We start from the raw sequence: 19,041 nt of genomic DNA, 5'->3' as shown, positions 1-19,041 counted from the left end.
CGCCGCCCGGGCCGGGCCTGGGGCGCGCGGGCCGATCTAAAAGAGGTCGGGGTCTGGGGTCGCGGGTCACGGCGCACGGGGCGTGGCGGTGGCGGCGGCGGCGGCGGCAGCAACAGGCTCAGCGGATCGGTTCGGCAGCGCGCCTGCGGCTGCCCCCACTTACCCAAACACCCTGGCTCTGCTAGCTCGGCCGAGACCAGGACAGCGTAGGGCGGAACAACGCAGCGCCGCGCGTCCTCCCGCCGACGTGCCCACGCAGCCAATCGGTGGCCGCACAGCCGTCTACACGGAAGAGCAGCCGTCGCTTCGGCGCAAGCGCTCTACGCTCGGGGAAGTGACGGCACGCTTCCGCCAGCCCCGCGGTAGAGTGAGAGGGAAGGGACAATCTTGGTAGGGACGGCGACACGAGTGCGAGGAGGTGCTGCGGAGACTGAAGAATGGTGGCTGAGGCGAAAGCAGAGGTTGGGACAGGAGCATCGTCCAATCCACCACAGCTTGTCCCGTCGAGCAGCGGGGCAGAACGCGGCGCTACCTTCCCCGAGGCGTCCTTTCGAGCCCAAACCTTGCTCCCCGGAAGCCCCACGTTGCCCTTCAGGATTTAGCCCTTGCTCGTTTTCTCCCCTAACCCTTCAAGTCCCGTAGGACCTTGTTCGCAGAGTTAATTCTTTTCTGTAATAACTTAGTGTCTCCTCATGCCTAGCACCCTCTTTTGACAAATGTGAGCCCTGAGATCCAAAAAGGGGACGTGATTTTCTAAGGCTGCATAGCATGTTGGAACCAGCTGAGGACTCCTCGGGGGCGTAAAGTTGCGAGAGTACTTTATTGGCTATCAGAAGATCTGGGCATTCATCTATCGTGGCCTCGCTATGGGCTTGGTTAGTGGTTCGCAAAGTGTGTTTCTGGACCAGCAGCAGCTGCATCACCTGGGAACTTGATTAGAGATTCAAATTTTGAGACCCCCATCCCAGACCTACTGAATCAGAAATTCTGTGGGTGGGGCCCATAATCAGCGTTTCAGTAAGCCTTCCAGGTGGTGCCATTTACACTGTGCTATGTAGCAAGGCCCATCATCCTACGTGGTGGGTTTATATAGGCAAAGAAACTTGCTCAGAATCACTCGACTGTTACCTGGGTCTGTCTGACTTCAAAATCTGCAGTCTGGGGAGTTCCCTGACGGTCCAGTGGTTGGGGCCCCACGCACTTTCACTGCCATGACCCCAGGTTCAATCCCTGGTCAGGGAACTAAGATCTTGCAAGCCGGGCTGCGAGGCCAAAAAAAAAAAAAAAAAGAAAATCCGCCCTTTGTTTGTTTGTTTGTTTAAATCCGCACTCTTACACTTGAAGTCTTAAGGAATATCAATAAGGTCAGAACATCCTTTGCATACCTGTCAACATTCAGGTGTAGTTCTCCACCTTAGGGGAACAATGGTATCTCCTAGGAAACTTTTTCAGAATACCATAGCTGTTGTTTTCTCCCACAACCCAATCCCAATATCCTGTTTCAGTAGGTTGAGTGGGGCTGGACCCCAAAGATGATACACACTTCAACAGACATTACTTTGTCTGGACCTGGTGGGACAGCCATATACCTGACATGGACGTACAACTTTAGTACTAACTTTCCCATGGATCTTGTTCTTATCAGCCCTCCCTTCTCTGAACAGTTTCTCTCCCATATGCAAAACTGTGGTAAAGCCTAACCAGCTCACTCCAGTTTGGATGTGCACCACTGATATAAAGCCTATTTTTTATAGACTCCCTGGTGGCATGCAGTGCTGGAGACAGACAGATCATTCTGTCATAGAATGTTGGGAAAATACCTAGCCTGGAGTCAAAGACAGAAGAGGTAAGTTTTTAGTCTGCTGGGTCTGGTGGCAAAGGTTTGTAATGGGGAATTGGATCTGGGAGTTAGGGAAGACTGAACTCTGAGGGAAGAATAGGAATTAAGAAGAGGGAGAGGGAGGAGAAGGGAAGAGGGCATTCCAGGAGATGAAACCATGTCGGCTAATGGTGAGGTCTAAAGCCACAAGTTGGGGAAGGACTAGGAGAATTATGCTGAATAATTTTTTCCGGTGGTATAGAAAAATAATTGATGTACATCACTGTATAAGTTTAAGGTCTACAGCATGATAGTTTGACTTACATATATTGTGAAATGATTACCACAGTAGGATCAGCTAACCTCCACCTTCTCAGATAGATACAATAAAAAGAAAAGAAAGAAGAATCTGAAAAAGGAAAAAAAAATTCTCCTGTCCTGAGAACTCTTAGGATTTACTCTCTTAACTTTCCTATGCATTGTATGGCAGAGTGTTAGCTATAGTCATCATGTTGTATGTTACATCCCTAGTACTTACTTATCTTATAACTGAAAGTCTGTATCTTTGGACCACCTTTCTCCACTTCCCTCTCCCCTCACCCTCTGCCTCTGATAACCACAAGTCTGATCGCTTTTGCTACGAGTTTTTAAATTTTTATTATACTTTTTAAAGATTCCACATGTAAGTGAGGTCATACAGTATTTGGCTTTCTCTGTCTGACTTATTTCACTTAGCCTAATGCCTTCAAGGTCCATCCATGATGTGGCAAATGGTAGGATGTTCTCTTTTTTATGGCTGAATAATATTCGTGTATGTTTGTATGTATGTATCTCACAACTTCTTTATCCATTCATCCATCGATGGACACTTAGGTTGTTTTCATGTCTTGGCCATTGTACATAATATTGCTATGAAAATGGGGGTGCAGATATCTTTTTGAGTTCGTGTTTTCATTTCCTTTGGGTATATTCTCAGAAGTGGAATTGCTGGATTGTATGATAGTTCTATTTTTAATTTTTTAAGTATCCTCTACAGTGTTTTCCACAGTGACTGTACCAATTTACAATCCCACCAACAGTGCACAAGGATTCCCTTTTTTCCACAACCACGCCGGTATTTGTTATTTCTTGTCTTTTTGATGATGGCCATGAAGAATTTGTTTTTGGTACACGGGCCTCTTACTGTTGTGGCCTCTCCCGTTGCGGAGCACAGGCTCCGGACGCGCAGGCTCAGTGGCCATGGCTCACGAGCCCAGCCGCTCCGCGGCATGTGGGATCTTCCCGGACCGGGGCACAAACCGGTCGGCAGGTGGACTCTCAACCGCTGCGCCACCAGGGAAGCCCGAAGAATTTGTTTTTATCCCAAGCGTGGAGGAAGCCACAGAAAGGATTTTAGCAGGGAACACTTCACTTTTCAGGTTTGCATCTTGACAAGATCACCCTGGCTGCTATTTGAAGGACTGGATCACAGTGGGAGACTAGTTTTTAGATAAGATTTTTTTTTTCCCTCTTTTTATTGGCTGCGTTGGGTCTTTGTTACTGCGCAGGCCTTCTCTAGTTGCGGCGAGGGGGGCGCTACTCCTCACTGTGGTGCACGGGCTTATTGCAGTGGCGTCTCGTTGCGTAGCTCGGGCTCTAGGCGCGCGGGCCTCAGTAGTTGTGGCGCCCGGGCTTCGTTGCTCTGCGGCATGTGGGATCTTCCCGGACCAGGGCTCGAACCCATGTCCCTTGCATTGGCAGGCAGATTCTTAACCACTGCGCCACCAGGGAAGCCCCGGGAGACTAGTTTAAAGACTTAAAGTTCCCCAGGTGAAATTTGGCGGGGGCAGTGAAGATGGAGAAAATTGGAATAAAACATAATAAATAATGATTATTATTAATAATTATTAAATTTAATGATTTTATTATTAAATAAATTTAAATAATAAATTTATTGTTAATTATTAAACTTTTATTATTAAAATAATAGAAGTTAATTCTTTTTTTAAACTTAAAAAAATTTAAAAATTTTGCTATAAAATATACATAACAAAATTTGCTATTTTTAAGTCTATAGTTCTGTGACACAGTGAAGTACATTTACTTTGTAGTGTGGCTTATCACTACTATCCATTTTCAGAACACTTTCATCTTACAAAACTGAATCTTGGTGCCCATTAAACTATTAACTCCCCGTTCTCCCCTCCCCTCAGCACCTGGCAATTACCATTCTACTTTCTGTCTCTGAAATTGACTAAGTTCCTCATAAGACTGTAATCACAGTGTTGCCTTTTTCTAATTGGCTTATTTCACTTAGCACACCATCTTCAAGGTTCATCTATGTCATAGCATGTCAGAATTTCCTTCCTTTGTAAGGCTGAATAATAGCTTTGTTAAATGTCCACAGTATATACATTTTATTTATCTATTCATCTGTTAAGGGACACTTGGGCTGCTTCCACCTTTTTGCTATTGTGAATAATGCTACAGTGAACAAGGGTGTACAAATATCTGTTCATGTCTCTGCTTTCAGTTCTTTTGGGTATATACCCAGAATGGAATTGCTGGATCATATGATAATACTGTTTTTAATTTTTTGAGGAATAGCCATACCGTTTTCCATAGCAGTTGCACCATTTTACATTCCAACAGTGCACAAGAGTTCCAATTTCTCCACATCCTCATCAACACTTGTTTTCTGTTTTTTTTTTTCTTTTAACAGCCAACCTAATGGGTATGAAGTGGTAACTCATTGTTTTTGATTTGCATTTCCCTAATGATTAGTGATGTTGAGCATCTTTTCACGTGCTTGCTGACCATTTGTATATCTCTTTTGGAGAAATGTCCATTCCAGACCTTTACCCGTTTTTGAGTCTAGTCTTTTGGTTTTTTGTTGTTGAGTTTTAGGAGTTCTGTGTATATTCTAGATATTAATCCCTTATCATATATGTAATTTGCAAATACCTTCTCTGTCCTGTGGGTTGCCGTTTTACTCTGTTGATAGTGTCCTTTAATATACAAAAGTTTTAAATTTTAATGAAGTGAAATTTGTCTAATTTTTTGTTGTTGTTTCCTGTGCCTTTGGTGCCACATTCAAGAAATCATTGTCAAGTCCAATGTCATCAAGTTTTTCCACGTTCTAAGTGTTTTATAGTTTTAGCTCTTATGTTTAGCTCTTTGATTCATTTTGAGTTAATTTTTTTGTATGGTGTTAGGTAAGGGTCCACCTTCATTCTTTCAACATGTGGATATCCAGTTTTCCCAGCACCATTTGTTAAAGACTCTACTTTCCTCATTGAATGTTTTTTTGCACCATCATTTGACCATATATGCAAGGGTTTATTTCAGGGCTGTCTCTTTTATTCCATTGGTCTGTTTGTCTGTCTTTATGCCAGTACCACTCTTTTGATTACTGTAGCTTTGTAGTAAGCTTTGAAATCAGGAAACGTGAGTCCTCCAACTTTGTTCTTATTTTTCAAGATTGTTTTGGGGATCCCTAGAGACTCCATATGAATTTTAGAATGAGTTTTTCTATTTCTGAAAAAAAAAGTTATTGGGATTTTGATAGAGATTGTGGTGAATCTGTAGATTGCGTTGGTAGTAACAATATCAAGTCTTCTAATCCATGAGCATGAAATGTTTTTCTATTTATTTGTATGTTCTTTAATTTCATTCAGTGATGTTTTGTAGTTTTCGACATATAAGTCTTTCACTTCCTTGGTTAATTCCTAAGTATTTTACTCTTTTTGATGCTATTGTAAATGGAATTGTTTTCTTATTTTCCTTTTCAGATTTTTCATTGCAGAAACAGAGTTGCTTTTTGGGTGCTGATTTTTGTATCCTGCACCTGTGCTGAATCCATTTGTTAGTTCAGCAGTTTTTTGTGTGGAATCATTAGGGTTTTCTACATACCCGATCATACCTGCAAACAGAGATAACTTTATTTCTCCGTCTCCCCCCGCCCCGCAAAAGTTAATTCTTTATATGTCATATTGTATCATATTTTGAAGCTCTGCTCTTAACTCCAAGATTCTGTAAGTTTGGGTTTACATGGGAGGAGAGGAGAGTGTCACAGAAAGTTGTATTTGGAAGGGTGCTTAGATCCTGCCCAAGGTCACACAGCAAAGTTAGAGGTCCAACAGCCATCTGAAACCTCATCTGTGTCCCTCCTCTTAGCTTTCTAGGAGCAGACAGAGCCAAGCTGGCAGCCTGGAAAGCCCTTGCCAAGAAGGTATTCATGGGACTGAGACGTGTTCCCTTTCTGCTTTTACCCAAAGCTTTCCTTATCTTAGGAAGTGGGGAATTTGGCTGAAACCCAGTGCATCCATCTGGTTAAAATAAACGTCTTGGGTGGTCTAAGATGGAAAAGAACTTAATGAAGAGTCAGATTTGGAAGCGGGAGAGACAGATTTGGAAGTAGGAGAAATGTTGCCTTTGTGAGTTTGGGGCTTTTTAGCACCAGTTAAACATATGATGTCAGTCTTGGGCCTGAGGGTGTCCCTTCCAGTTGAATGCCCCTATAACACTGCCAGCTGCCTATAGCAGGCTTTGGAGGAAGATGTGCTCTGAGGGGTAAGATTGTGGCCTCAGACAGAGATAGATGGAATCACAGAAATCAGGAGCCATGTGGGGGAAAACGAAGGAGCTGTGGAAAGAGCACTGGTTGTGAAGTAGAGGTCTGAGTTTGTATGCTGGTCCTCTTCTTTTTTTTTGTGGTACGTGGGCCTCTCACTGTTGTGGCCTCTCCCGTTACGGAGCACAGGCTCCAGACGCGCAGGCTCAGCAGCCATGGCTCACGGGCCCAGCCGCTCCGCGGCATGTGGGATCTTCCCAGACCGGGGCACGAACCCATGTCCCCTGCATCGGCAGGCGGACTCTCAACCACTGCACCACCAGGGAAGCCCCGGCCCTCTTCTTTTTGCTCACAAGAAATATTTTACTAGCATTATTGAGCCCTTACCAGGTCCCAACTTTACTAAATGTTTTTCATACATTTGTCTCCAAAAGCTGGCTGGCTCTTAGTCACTATACTGAACTCCTCTCCTTTTACAGTAGTCCCTCCTTTATCCACAGGGTACATGTTCCAAGACCCTCAGTGGATGCATGAAACCATGGATAGTAGTAAATCCTATGTATACTATGTTTTTTCCTATGTGTACGTACCTATGATAAAGTTTAATTTATAAGTTAGGCACAGTAAGAGAATATCTGAATCGCCAGCATCACTACTCTTGCATTTTGGGGCCATGATTAAGTAAAATAAGGGTTATTTGATCACAAGCACTTAAGTATAACAACACTGGATCTGATAACAGAGCAGGCTCCTAAGTGACTAATAGGCGGGGTGGGGAGCATATACAGCATGGATAAGCGGAACAAAGGGATGATTCACGTTCCCGGCCTGGAGGGTGGGAGATTTCATTATGCTACTCAGAACGGCATGCAATTTAAAACTTATGAACTGTTTATTTCTGGAACTTTCCAGTTAATATTTTTGTACTGAGGTTGACCATGGGTAACTGAAACTGTGGAAAGTGAAGGACTACTGTACCTTTACTTAAAATTTTTCTATAGTGAATGTTGACTACTTATGTAATTAAAATGACAACCTCAGGAAGGCTACACTTGACCTTTAGGACACTATAAACTCCTAGGAGCCGAGGGAAGTCAAATGGTCTTGGGGGACTACTTGGTAGTAGTCTTCCTCTCACCTTGTAACTTTGAAAGATGAGGTGCTATCTTCCCAACCCAGCAGTTTCCTGGGGATAAGTCACTGTCCTGACACTGGGGATCAGTCAGTGTCCTGGACTCTCTGGGGGTAAGGTCTGGGAATTTGCTTTTTTGTAAGCTCTCCTGATGCATGAGAACTACTTCTCTGGGTAATTAGTCCCAGTTCTCCCACTTAAAAGCTGTGTGGTATTGGGCAAGTGATTTTTTAAAAAAACATTTATTTATAGACTTAGTTGCTCCGCGGCATGTGGGATCTTCCTGGACCAGAGCTCGAACCCGTGTCCTCTGCATTGGCAGGCAGATTCTTAACCACTGTGCCACCAGGGAAGCCCTCCCTAGGGATTCTTATTCATGGGGCTGAGTTGGGGAAAAGTTTCCCAGTGGGGTCCGTGAGGCTGGGGGTCCATGGAGAAATCACCACTCCCAAAAACAGTGGAAAGGAAGAAGCCTTCCTTGACTGTCAGTCTAAAGGCATACCCCCCACCCTCATCATTCCCACTTTTCCTTTTCCTTTACTACTGGACACAGGGCCTAAGGTCACATTGATAACTAAGGACTTGAAGCATCATCATGGCCCCCTTGTGAAGAATAGGGGCATAGAGAGAGAATCAGCCAACCCAACCACAGGTACTCAGACTAAGGAGCAGAAATGCCTTTAAAAAGCTATATCCTAAATGAGAGTGTTACAGAACAGGCAGATGTCCTTATATAACATTCCTAGCTTCAGAGGAGAGGGGCCCTAGCCACACTGTCCCTGTCACCTTTCACTGTCTAGAGTGCTTGCTCACTCCAGGGCTCATCAGTCAGAAGCTGGTTACAGAAGATACTTTTATTTTCAGTTCTTTGAAAAGTATTTGTAAGAAGCCATCTCTCCTGAGGCAGCTGAACCGTCCAAATCACTGCCCCTTTTAGGGGAATATTAGTACTCATTTTCCACATGTAAAATGAGCGTCACTCTTGAAGAGCCTTCCAGCATGTTCCTGTTCTGCCAAACCCCAGGGCCAAGTGTCCAGCTTGAGGGATACCGACAGAGGGAGTGGGAAAACCAGGACCCCGGATGAATGGCTAAAGGAGCTCGGGCACTTTAATCTGGGAACTTGAGCAGGGAGGCTGCATCTCCAAATTCCTAAAGGAGAGTGATCTGTGGGAAATATTCAATATCCTCCATCCAGGGTACTGGGGAGAAATCAGAAAGAAGCCAATTTGGTTCAATGGAGGAAACTTCTAGTGCTTAGCCGAAACCATGTTAGATAGCTGGATGCCAGTAGGCAGTGAACTGCCTATCACTAGTTTATATAAGAGAGGGACAGACCTCAGGGTGACCTTAAAGCAAGACAGACTGGAATTCACATCCTAGTTCCACTTAGTACTGGCTGTATAAGTTCAGGCAAGTAACTTAACAAATCCCCAGTTTCTTTACCTATGAGAAGAGTATCTCATTTTTTAAATTTATTTTTGGCTGCATTGGGTCGTTGCTGCACGTGGGCTTCCTCTAATTGCGGCGAGCAGGGGCTACTCTTCATCGTGGTGCGTAGGCTTCTTAGTGGTGGCTTCTCGTCGCGGAGCATGGGCTCTGGGTGCGCAGGCTTCAGTAGTTGTGGCGCACGGGCTTAGTTGCTCCACGGCATGTGGGATCTTCCTGGACCAGGGCTCGAACCTGTGTCCCCTGCACTGGCAGGCGGATTCTTAACCACTGCGCCACCAGGGAAGCCCTCTCATTTTTTTTCTTTTTTGTGAATGTTTGTGTGAACAGAAGTTAAAAAGAGATGTTTGGGGTGCAATTACAATGTACAGTCATTTCAACAGAAATGCTACCACAGGTAGCTTAAGCAAAAAGGGGAATTTACTAGCTTACATAATAGGGAAGTCCAGAGACGGTACTGGTTTCAGACATGTCTAGAGTATCCATGTAACATCTCTGCTTCTTTCTGTGCCGGCTTCATACTGTAGTCATGCTCCTTCCTCATTAGGAGAGGGGGGGACAAAGTTAACCAGCTCACTAAGTTCCCTTACCACTTAACAACCCCAAAGCTTGACTGCTGACGCAAAGGAAGACGGGTCCAGCTTGGGGTACGTATGCCCCCTGTACATTGTGGTGAAGAGGATGTGGAATACTCGTGAGGCCCAGGAAATAGGGATGCAGAGTACACAACGCTTACAGGCAGCTACTAGAGGGAGGGTGAAAGAGGTGGGGCAGAGTAAGAACTCAGCAATTGTCCTGTCTCCAGGCTGGGCCGAGGGTGATAGTGGATCAATCCTTCTGCTTTGAAAAACAAAACCAAAACCAAAAAACAAAAAAACTTTATTTGACAAAAGACAAAAACCAAAGTTATTTACAGTAGTTTTTTGCTCAAATAATCCAACGGGATAACTGTGCTTCCAGGGTTACCTCAGAACCGAACCAAGCAGAGGCTGCCCTGCCCCCAGCCTCCCCGTCTTGTACAAGGGGGGAGTGCCAACCAGAATTCAGCAGCATGGCTCCCTGACCCCTCACCACCCTCCACTGCTCAGTGCACTGTGGGCGGGAAAGTCCCACCCCAGCCCAACGCGCTCCCACAGTCCCCTGCTGCAAGTGTCCTGCAACAGTGACAACAGACCTGGGCTCAGAGACACGGGTGGGGTGCAAGAGGCCGGGCAAGCAGCAGCTTCAACTGATCTTGAAGCTGCTGTGTTCATTCTTCCCCAGCTGGGCCTCAGGAGGGTGAGGGTCCCTGATCCCCCTGGGGCATGCCAGGAGAGGGCACAGAGAGGGGAGGCAGAAGAGAGAGCCTAGAAAACCTGCCCACTAACAGAGAGCAAAGCCCCCTTTCTTAAATAACCAATCCCCACTCCCACAGCAATGGGTGGGCCAAGCCACTCAGAAGTTGGGGAGCCTCCCTGAAGTCTTCAGGGATCATCCCAGAAAAGACAGAACACATGTTGCTGCCTTTCTCCCAGCCAAGCCCACCCAAGTCAGCCAATACCCAGGAACGCTCCCCCTGCGCCCAGCATGGCAACTTCAGGAAACTACGGGCTGAGGATCCTGACCTGTCTTTTGGCCCAGTAACAATGTTATTCAGAACAAAAATATTTCACCTAATAACCTATGATTAGTGTTTCTTAGGATATACTAGAAAGATGGGGTATATTGCTGTTGAATGCTATCAGCAATGAAACAGCAAAAAAAAAAAAAAGCGGGGCCCAGGGCGGGGGTGGGGGGTGTGGGAGGAGAATAAGACTGTGATCCGTTTCACTGTGAAGTTCAGGGCGGGGGCTTCTGCAACTCCAATGTAAAGAGAGGTGCAACAGAAAGACACTCACAGCGAACAGGCTTCGTGACCGATTCCCAGCCCCAGCCTCCTCCCGGGGCAGTTCCACAGGCAGCTGGGGGCACTAGTCCATGTTTCCTCCAGGAAGAGTTTCCGGCCACCATCATGGGAAAAGCTGCCCGTCTGGATCAGCTAAAAGGCCTTCCTGACCACTAGATGGCTCACTTCTCTCCAAGTAGGAGCAACAGGGAGCTTTTGACATTCTGGCCCCACTAAGCCAAATTCCTAGAAGGAATTCAGGACTCAGGCCGAGGGGTGAAGCTTTCAAAGATAAAGAAGGGGAAAACATGAAAGAGAAAAAAACACCACCCCACTGCTCAGCCTAGTTTACCTCCCCCTCCCCTCCCCCACAATACAGTAAAAACACCAACCAACCAACCAGAAAAACACCTCTATCATCCTTCTCTGCTCTGCACCTAGAAGGTTTGGTCAGATTTGTTGGACCCTCTCTCTGGCTGTGGCTTTATCCTCTTCTCCCTTCTGTGCATGATGCAGAAAAGCCAAAGCCCATAAAAGTTTTTTCTTTTTTTTTTTTGTAAACCAAACCAACAATAAAACGACCATTTGGAATTTTGCAGAGATTTAGCTGGTCCCCCAAATGAAAATACTTCTTCCTTGTAAAACAATCACCAATTGCAGTGGTGGATTCTTCTCAGTTTATCAGACTCCATCAAGCAATGCACTCTCATTCCCCACACCTGGGCTAACTACTCCTGTTAATGCAAACCACAGCAAAGAGGGAAAAATAAACACAAAGTTTAGCAAAAACTTAAACATTCAACCGGAGTCGGTTCTGTTACATCTGCTGGTCTCCTCTTTTCTTCTGTTCACACTTATGAACCTGGAATGTCCACACTTAACAAAAAGAGGCCCTGTCAGGGGCAACTGGGACCCAGCACAGGTGAGTGAACTTGGCAGGGTTCCTGTGCCCAGCTCAGGAAAGCAGGCGGGAACGAAGGGGTCCCGGGGATTCTCTGCAGCAGCAGCACCATGCCTGTCTCCAATCTCTTGGTCTCATCGCTGAGGAGGCCTGGAGAAACGGCAGAGTCAGCAGAGGAGAGGTCCCATCCCAGTGCAGTGACACCAGCTGGCGTCTTCCTGCTGAAGACCTCTGGACAGAGGAGATGATCCCGATGTTTGGCAGTGATCCAAAGAAAACCCTCTGTAGGAAGGGGAACCAAAACGGAAACCCAGGACAGCTGGCTCGAGCCTCGAGCACCCCTGTTGGCAGATGCCTACTTGGGGTTTTCAGAGACGAAAGAAATGGGAGTGCGCAGCAATGAGGGTGATGGGTCCTGCTGCTTCTGGAGCTCCATCTCAGCAGCCCTCTGGAGCGCCACCTCCACCAGCAGCTGGAAGCTGCTGAAGTCCTCCTTGTCCTGCTCTGGGGGTGTGGGTGGTGGTGTGTTGAAGAGTCCACCTGTGGGGCTTCCAGCTTCAGCCCTGGTCAGCAGGGTGAGTGTGCTACCAGGGGTCACCAGGGGCTTGGGGGGCTCCAGCTCGCCTTGTGGGAAGGTGGCTGCCGGCTTGTCTCCCTGGCCTGAGTGGAGCGGCATGGAGCACACGGACAAGGAGAGCACACTGGTGGGGGCCGGCACAGACACAGCCAGCACTGAGGGGCTGCCGCCTCGGGGGAGGGCCACATCGGAGGCCTTGCCCCCGCGGCGGGAAATGGTGTACTGGTTGGGGTCTTTGCCGTCCTTCCGAAGCATGTCTGGGAGAAGCCGCCGCCGGGCGTTGATGAACCAGTTACAAATCTGGAATGAGAATGAGTTTGAGAGACTGTGATCAGTTTACTCTCTCGAAACCGGCTGCAAAGCACCTGCGTTCCTGGCCCCAGAAACACAGCAGCAAACAACTCAGGCACAATCGCAGCCCTCAGATTTATGCTGGGCAGAGAGAGTTAAAGAAGACATGATGTAACTGAAAATAAACTGCAACTGTGATCCAGCCAATGAAGGGAAGGTACGTCGGTGCTGTTGGACACAGTAATGGGAAGACCCAATCCAGTCTTTGTGGACTCGGGGTAGTATTCTCTGAGGAAACGGCTTGTGAATTGAGATCTGAAGGATAAGCAGTAGGTTAGGTGGGAGGCCAGAGGGGAGAAGAGCATTCGACTGAGAAGGATCAACACCTGAAAAGTGCCTATGACGAGCTCAGAGAAGGATGTCCTGTCTGGATGGAGCTCAGAGTGGTAACTAGAGGTTTACCTCATGGTGGGGATCTGGTTCTTTATTCTAAGGAAGATGGGGAGCCGCAGGAGGGTTTTAGGCCAAGAATGCTAAAAATGCTATGTGGAGAACAGAGTGGAAGCAGAGTGCAAGGTTAGTACTTCACGTTAGGTTAAGGGAGGTGATGAGATGACGACAAACGTTTGATCTGTCTGGGAAACTGGAATGACAGGACCTGGTGCCCAGTTGGATATGGGTGTGTGAGAAGAGAGGGGATGGGGCCAAGGGTCATTCACTCCTAAGATTCTAGAATAGTGTCTTGCTGTATGCCAGGGAAACAGCCACAAAGACACTAAAGGGACTCTCAGGTAGAAGAAAAGTTATTGTTTCCAAGCAAAACCAAGGTCAGTGGTTGAATGTGCATTCAACCAACATCCTTAAATCCTTTTTTCCTATATACTGCTGAGAAAGCTACCATTAACCGTGACCCCATTCCTGTCCAGCTGATTGTTTAGATCAATCCTCTTGGGCCTATGCCTGAGGCATGACGTTTCTTACTGTTAAGTGGTCTGCTGCAAAACCAGGGCATATCTAGCACCCATCCTATATTTGTCTGGACCCTTTACAATAGCCTCCAGATTCACAGCTCTCCAATCCAGCCTCGTCACTGGCTGTCACTCACTTTCTAAAATGTATTACTGTTATTCCTGTTCTAGAAAACTGCCATTTGTCTCCTACTGCCTATAGAAACAACTCCAGACTCTTGGGCCTGGGTGTTAAAAGCCTCCCCTGTTCATGGCCTATCTTTCCAGCCCTTGTATTCTTCTTTTTTTTTTTTAAATTTATTTATTTTTGGCTGCGTTGGGTCTTCGTTGCTGCGTGTGGGCTTCTCATCGCAGTGGCTTCTAGTTGTGGAACATGGGCTCTAGGCGCGTGGGCTTCAGTACTTGTGGCTTGTGTGCTCTGAAGTGCAGGCTCAGTAGTTGTGGTGCACAGGCTTAGTTGCTCCGCAGCATGTGGGATCTTCCCGGACCAGGGCTTGAACCCATGTCGCCCTGCACTGGCAGGCAGATTCTCAACCACTGCGCCACCAGGGAATCCCCTATATTCTTCTTCATGTGAAATTGCTCACCAGCCTTCATTGAGGCCCTGTGCTTTAAAAAACAAAACAAAACAAAACTCCATGCCTCTTGCACATCACATTCCTTCTTTCTGGAACACCCTCTTCTCTACCTGGAGAATGCCTACTATCCTAAGTCTTGGCTGATCTAAGATATCAGAGATTGGGCAGAGGCAGAGGAAATGGTTTCAGAACACATCTCTCCTCACCTACAACTGCTGTAGGGCCTGGCAGTTTCTTTTCATACTTGAATGAATGACACCATGAGGGTAGGTAACCGTTCAGGAGGAGTGTGAATAGTTTCTTCACACCCCAGAGGAGAAGGCACCTAATCATGGCATCATTACTGATCAAGCAAAAAGATCAGCCACTTACACCCTCCTTCCTTTCATTTACTCCTAACAGCCTGGAGATGTGACAAGACCAATCCTTTAACAAGCTCGCCTGGGCATTATTTAAAAAGTTATGGATTAGACTAGAGAACAGGTTCTTAGCTGCGTGGCTGGTGTAAGGCTCATGAACACAAAACCCGTTTTTCCTTCAACAGGCAAATACAAGCCTTTATCATTTTTTCCATGTCTCCCTCCCTCCTGCCCTCCACTGGAGGAGCTGCCACAGGGGAAAAGTTGCCTGATCACTTTCTTACTAACAGAAAAGTAGCTGGAGAGAAGAGACAAACTGTGGGAGTGCGTTGGTGACGAGGCCTGGGTGTGGCACGGTATGCCCCCGCATATCCAGGCATCTTTCTGGGAGCCTTCGTTGAGAAGCTTTACCGATAGCTGCCGTTTACTAAGCACTGTGCAGCTACGCGATTTTCTTCTAACAGTTTTATCAGCCCCATGAGTTTGATCAGCTCCCATTTTACTGATGAACATATACAAAGCTGAGCCTGGAGAAGTCAGGCAGGATTCTACCTCTAGCCAGGGATCCCCAAGCCTGGGCCTTTGGATCTGGAGGAACGAGAACCCCTACTCTCTGAATCTTTCTCTCAGACTATCACAGGACCCCAGAGCCCAGCTTATTTTACTCACTACAATGGTCAAGTTAGAACTTCTCACCTTCCTGTCGCTCTCCCTTTCAAGGCTTCATGCTCACTCAAATGATATTTATTGATGCTCGTTATGTGCCAGGCCAGTTCTCGGTGCCGGGGATGCTTCTGTGAATTAAATAGATGTGCACTCTGCCTTGCGGAGCTTATGGTCCATCTAGTTGTGGAGACTGGCAATGAACGAACATCGCTATAGCAACAAGAAGTGCCAGGAAGGAAAGAGACAGGAATAAAAAGATAGTATATAAAGATAAGAGAGACCTCCGTAGATAAGGGGTCTGGGAAGGCGGAGACCTAACAGATAAGAAAGAGCCAGCCACACAGAAACCTGAGGGAAAAGTGTTCTAGACAGAGGCAACAGCAAATGTCAAGGTCCTGAGGCAGGAAAGGGTTTGGTTTAAGGAACAGACAGAAGCAGGCAGGGCTGATCCCACTAGGCCAGAACACCATGCTTAACCATCAAAGGGGCCCAAACAGTGGCTTAAGCTAGTTTTCACACTGTACGTCCTTCTCCTGGTCCTGTCTTTGCTCTCCTCTTAGTTCATCAACAGAAGCTTACAGAGCATGTAGTAGCTGCTGTAGGGGAAGAAATGACAGGAACCCCTCCCCCACACCTCTCCTGTGCTGAGATGCCAGGAACTGTGTGGGCTGCGGCAATGCCTAACATTCCTCTAATGGGTGACTGGATCAAAGGCCCAACTCTCTTCAGGGCTCCCATACCAGTTTCTACCCCTGCCTATCACCTTCCCTAGCTGACACCTGGGCAAGGCCTTGAGTACCACTACCCAGCCAAAGGGATGGCCACCTATGACAAGAGCAGGCGCCTGGAGTTGGCATGGCTCCTTGCCCAGCAGCCTGCAGCTGTACCTGTTCCACAGGTGACCCAAGGATAGCACCAGGCTCCAGGTCCTGTCAGGCTGGGAAAGCTCATGGGCAGGGCAGAGCCAGAGCCTTCTTGTGGCTTCTCTCCCTTTCCATTCCAGCCTGGAAGGACCCTGCCTCTGGGGTTCTCATTTACCCCTTACCTCTCTGGTCCTCTCAGTACACACACACACAGACACACACACACAGACACATACACACACACCCCAGCAGGCATCAGCTGACACTGTTTGAGCTGCTCACTCCAATCCTGGCTGGAGTTGCAGGGGAGCCCCAAGGGAGAAGGAAGACTGAACAGCTGAGTGGACGAAGGAACTAAGGATCTTTGACACAAGGTATCACGCCAACCATCTCACTTGCATGTTTAATCTGCATGAAAGCCTGGACGGTAGTAAGCAGTGTCCCCAAAGTACTACAGAGAGACCTGGAACTCAGAGATGAGAGAACCTGCCCAAAGTCACACAGCCTCCGAGTACAGAGCTGGGATTCAAACTCAGGTCTCCTGCTGCTGTTCTCATTCTGGTCTGCTATCTTACCAACAGAGGAACAAAATGGAAAGCTGCAAGGCATCACCATAATCCTAAAAGCAGACTCTTGCTGAACACAAAACATATCAGGTGCTGTTCTGAACACTTCCCATCTAACTTACTCACTTAATCTTCAACAGCCTATGAGAGGTTCTGTGATGATCTCCATTTTATGTGAACCACTGAAGAAACGGAGACCCTGATCAGAGAGATTCAGCAACTTGCTCAAGGTCACAAGGGCAAGGGCTAGGATGGGATCCAGACACAGCCTGATTCCAGGCAACGGACCGCTGTCAGGTGAAGACAACAGACGGAGGAGAGTCAGCCCGAGGCCTTTTCTCCTTGCTCAGATGCTTCCATCTCTCCATCCTGCAGCTGCCTCCTTGGCTACCTGCGCTACAGGAGAGCACTACACCTCTCCACCTCAGCCCAGGATGCAGGGGAAACGTGACTTGGGTCAAGAGGAGTAGTGACCAGTGCTTTTGTTGAGAGCAGTCTTGGGGAGGGGAGCCTGGCGTTTACTAGCAGATGCGTGGGCACTTAGCCTCTAGCTGCACCTCCCATTTTGGCTTCTAATTCTGAGAAGAGAACAGCAGAAAAACACCCCCCCCACGTGCTCACCCTGGTCCACAGAAAACTTGGCAGCCTACTTACTGTTTTGTCTTCTCATCCGATAGAAATGCACAGCTGAGGGCAGCCGGGCAAGGGCACAAGGCCCGAGTGCACCACCAGTGCCAGCTGTGATAATGGGCTCTGCGGATTTTCTGTAGCCGCTTCCAGCAGCCTGACCCACGCCTAAGTCAGGAAAAAAGCATGTGACTTGCCCCAATTCAAGGTCCTCGGGGAGGGGGTAGGAGAATGCCAAGGTGAATTCTGTGATTGATACGGCAAAACACAGGCTGGGTGCCTGAAAGCCTGTCTCTACCATAAAACAGGGCCCTATCTGAAAGGCTGCTGCCCTGTCAGTATTTTCTTTTTTTTTTAATCAGTGGCTGAGATGAAGGACACGGGAGGAATCACTGTGGCAAATGGGAGTGGGAGGGGCACTAGGGAGCAGATAAAGGCCATGAGGACCAGAGCAGGGCTTTTGAAGGCGACACAAGTGCTTTAATTGTAATGTCTTTTCAACTGTGAAAGACAGAAGCAAAAGAGGGGAGAGAGAGGGCATGGAGAGACCTTTCCCAAACGTCACGGTCCCAGTGTTGTGACCACCCGTATCCAGGTGCTCCTAAAGGCTGCTGGCTGTATTAGAACAACCTTGAGGGTGATTTTAAAAAACTGCTCTGTCTCATCCGCTTCAGAGATGGGGGGCAGGGGAGAGGGGTGGGTGGAATCAGGAATGTGTTTTTAAACAAGCTCTCCAGAGTTCTGCCACCCAAGCTTAGGAACCAATGGTTTAACCCACTGGTTTAACTTGTCCTTGCGGGCCAAACCCTTTACTTAAGCAAAAAAGCTTACCCAAAAGCTCAAAAAATATACAAATGAAAGGCCTTAAGGTGGGGAGACAGTGGTTACCAGGAGGAAGAATCGGGAGGCAGGTATCTTTGGAGCCAGAGTAAGGAGAGCAGCTTCGAGAGATACAAGTTCACTGAGGGCAGGGCCAAGCCACCCCCTCACCACACAGCAGGCCACTACAGCTTCTGCACCAGGCTCCTTTCTTGCCCAGTACAAGTACCAGAGGGACTGCTGCCCCTCACCTCCCCAATCCTTCAAGTCTGTCAGGATTCCATGCATACACAGCTTCTGGAGAAGCCTTGCCTACCAGGGCAGCTCAGCTGACACACACGGGTAATTAATTACACTGAATTCTCAGTCCTTTCAATGTCTTCCCTCCCCCAGGGGGGACAGTGCCCGTTCTATTGTGGTGTTCCCAGCACACAGCACTGGGTCTGGCACAGAGCACACCCCCAATCAATATTACACAGAGAAGGAATGGGCACGAACTCTCCCCACCACACTTACTTCCCCTGCCCAACTGGCAGCCCCTTAGAACAGAAACCACAGCAATAAAGTGGGCTTACAGGGTGTCACTGGGACCCGTGAAAATCCTTCACAAATGACTTTTTGGTTTTACCCTCCCAACTGCCTCGCCCCGGGCAAGTACCAGCTAACCAGTTAGTTAAATAACTCATTGACTTGCTAATGAATTGCTGCTGGGCCAGTTAAAGGAGACAATCGAAAGGGAGGTCCCCAGGGAGAGAGAAAACAAACTTGGCAAAACGTTGATGCTTGCTGGAGCCAGGCGATTGGTGCCAGGGGTGTGTTATAATATTCTCTTACTTCTGCGGTTATCTGCAAATGTTCCTAATAAACAATGGAAATTAAAAAAATTAGATACAGGAAAAAGAGATGCCTCCAGGGAGTGACTTAAACCAGCTTGTCCAGATTGAGGAGCCACTACATTTCCTTTATTTCTGAGGTCCTGCCCATTGACATTTCCAACACTTTTTTTTTTTT

At 47.5% G+C, this 19,041-nt stretch overlaps 1 protein-coding gene across 3 annotated transcripts in view; it reads right to left on the bottom strand.

Annotated features, from left to right (window-relative positions):
* Positions 1 to 9,813: 9,813 nt before the first annotated feature.
* TGIF2 (TGFB induced factor homeobox 2) overlaps positions 9,814 to 19,041 on the bottom strand; it is a 16,220-nt gene continuing 6,992 nt past the window's right edge. For all 3 annotated transcript variants that reach the window (XM_024743296.1, XM_024743293.1, XM_024743294.1), the window contains exon 3: positions 9,814 to 12,593. In XM_024743296.1, the coding sequence (XP_024599064.1) occupies positions 12,072 to 12,593 (522 nt within the window). In that variant the 3' untranslated portion in view covers positions 9,814 to 12,071. The remainder of the gene's footprint in view (positions 12,594 to 19,041) is intronic.

This window comes from Neophocaena asiaeorientalis, unplaced genomic scaffold (genome assembly GCF_003031525.2).
Source record: "Neophocaena asiaeorientalis asiaeorientalis breed wild unplaced genomic scaffold, Neophocaena_asiaeorientalis_V1.1 scaffold82, whole genome shotgun sequence".
Taxonomy (NCBI): Eukaryota; Metazoa; Chordata; class Mammalia; order Artiodactyla; family Phocoenidae; genus Neophocaena; species Neophocaena asiaeorientalis.
Note: the sequence above shows the minus strand (reverse complement) of the source record. Positions and strands in the feature narration are given on the sequence as shown.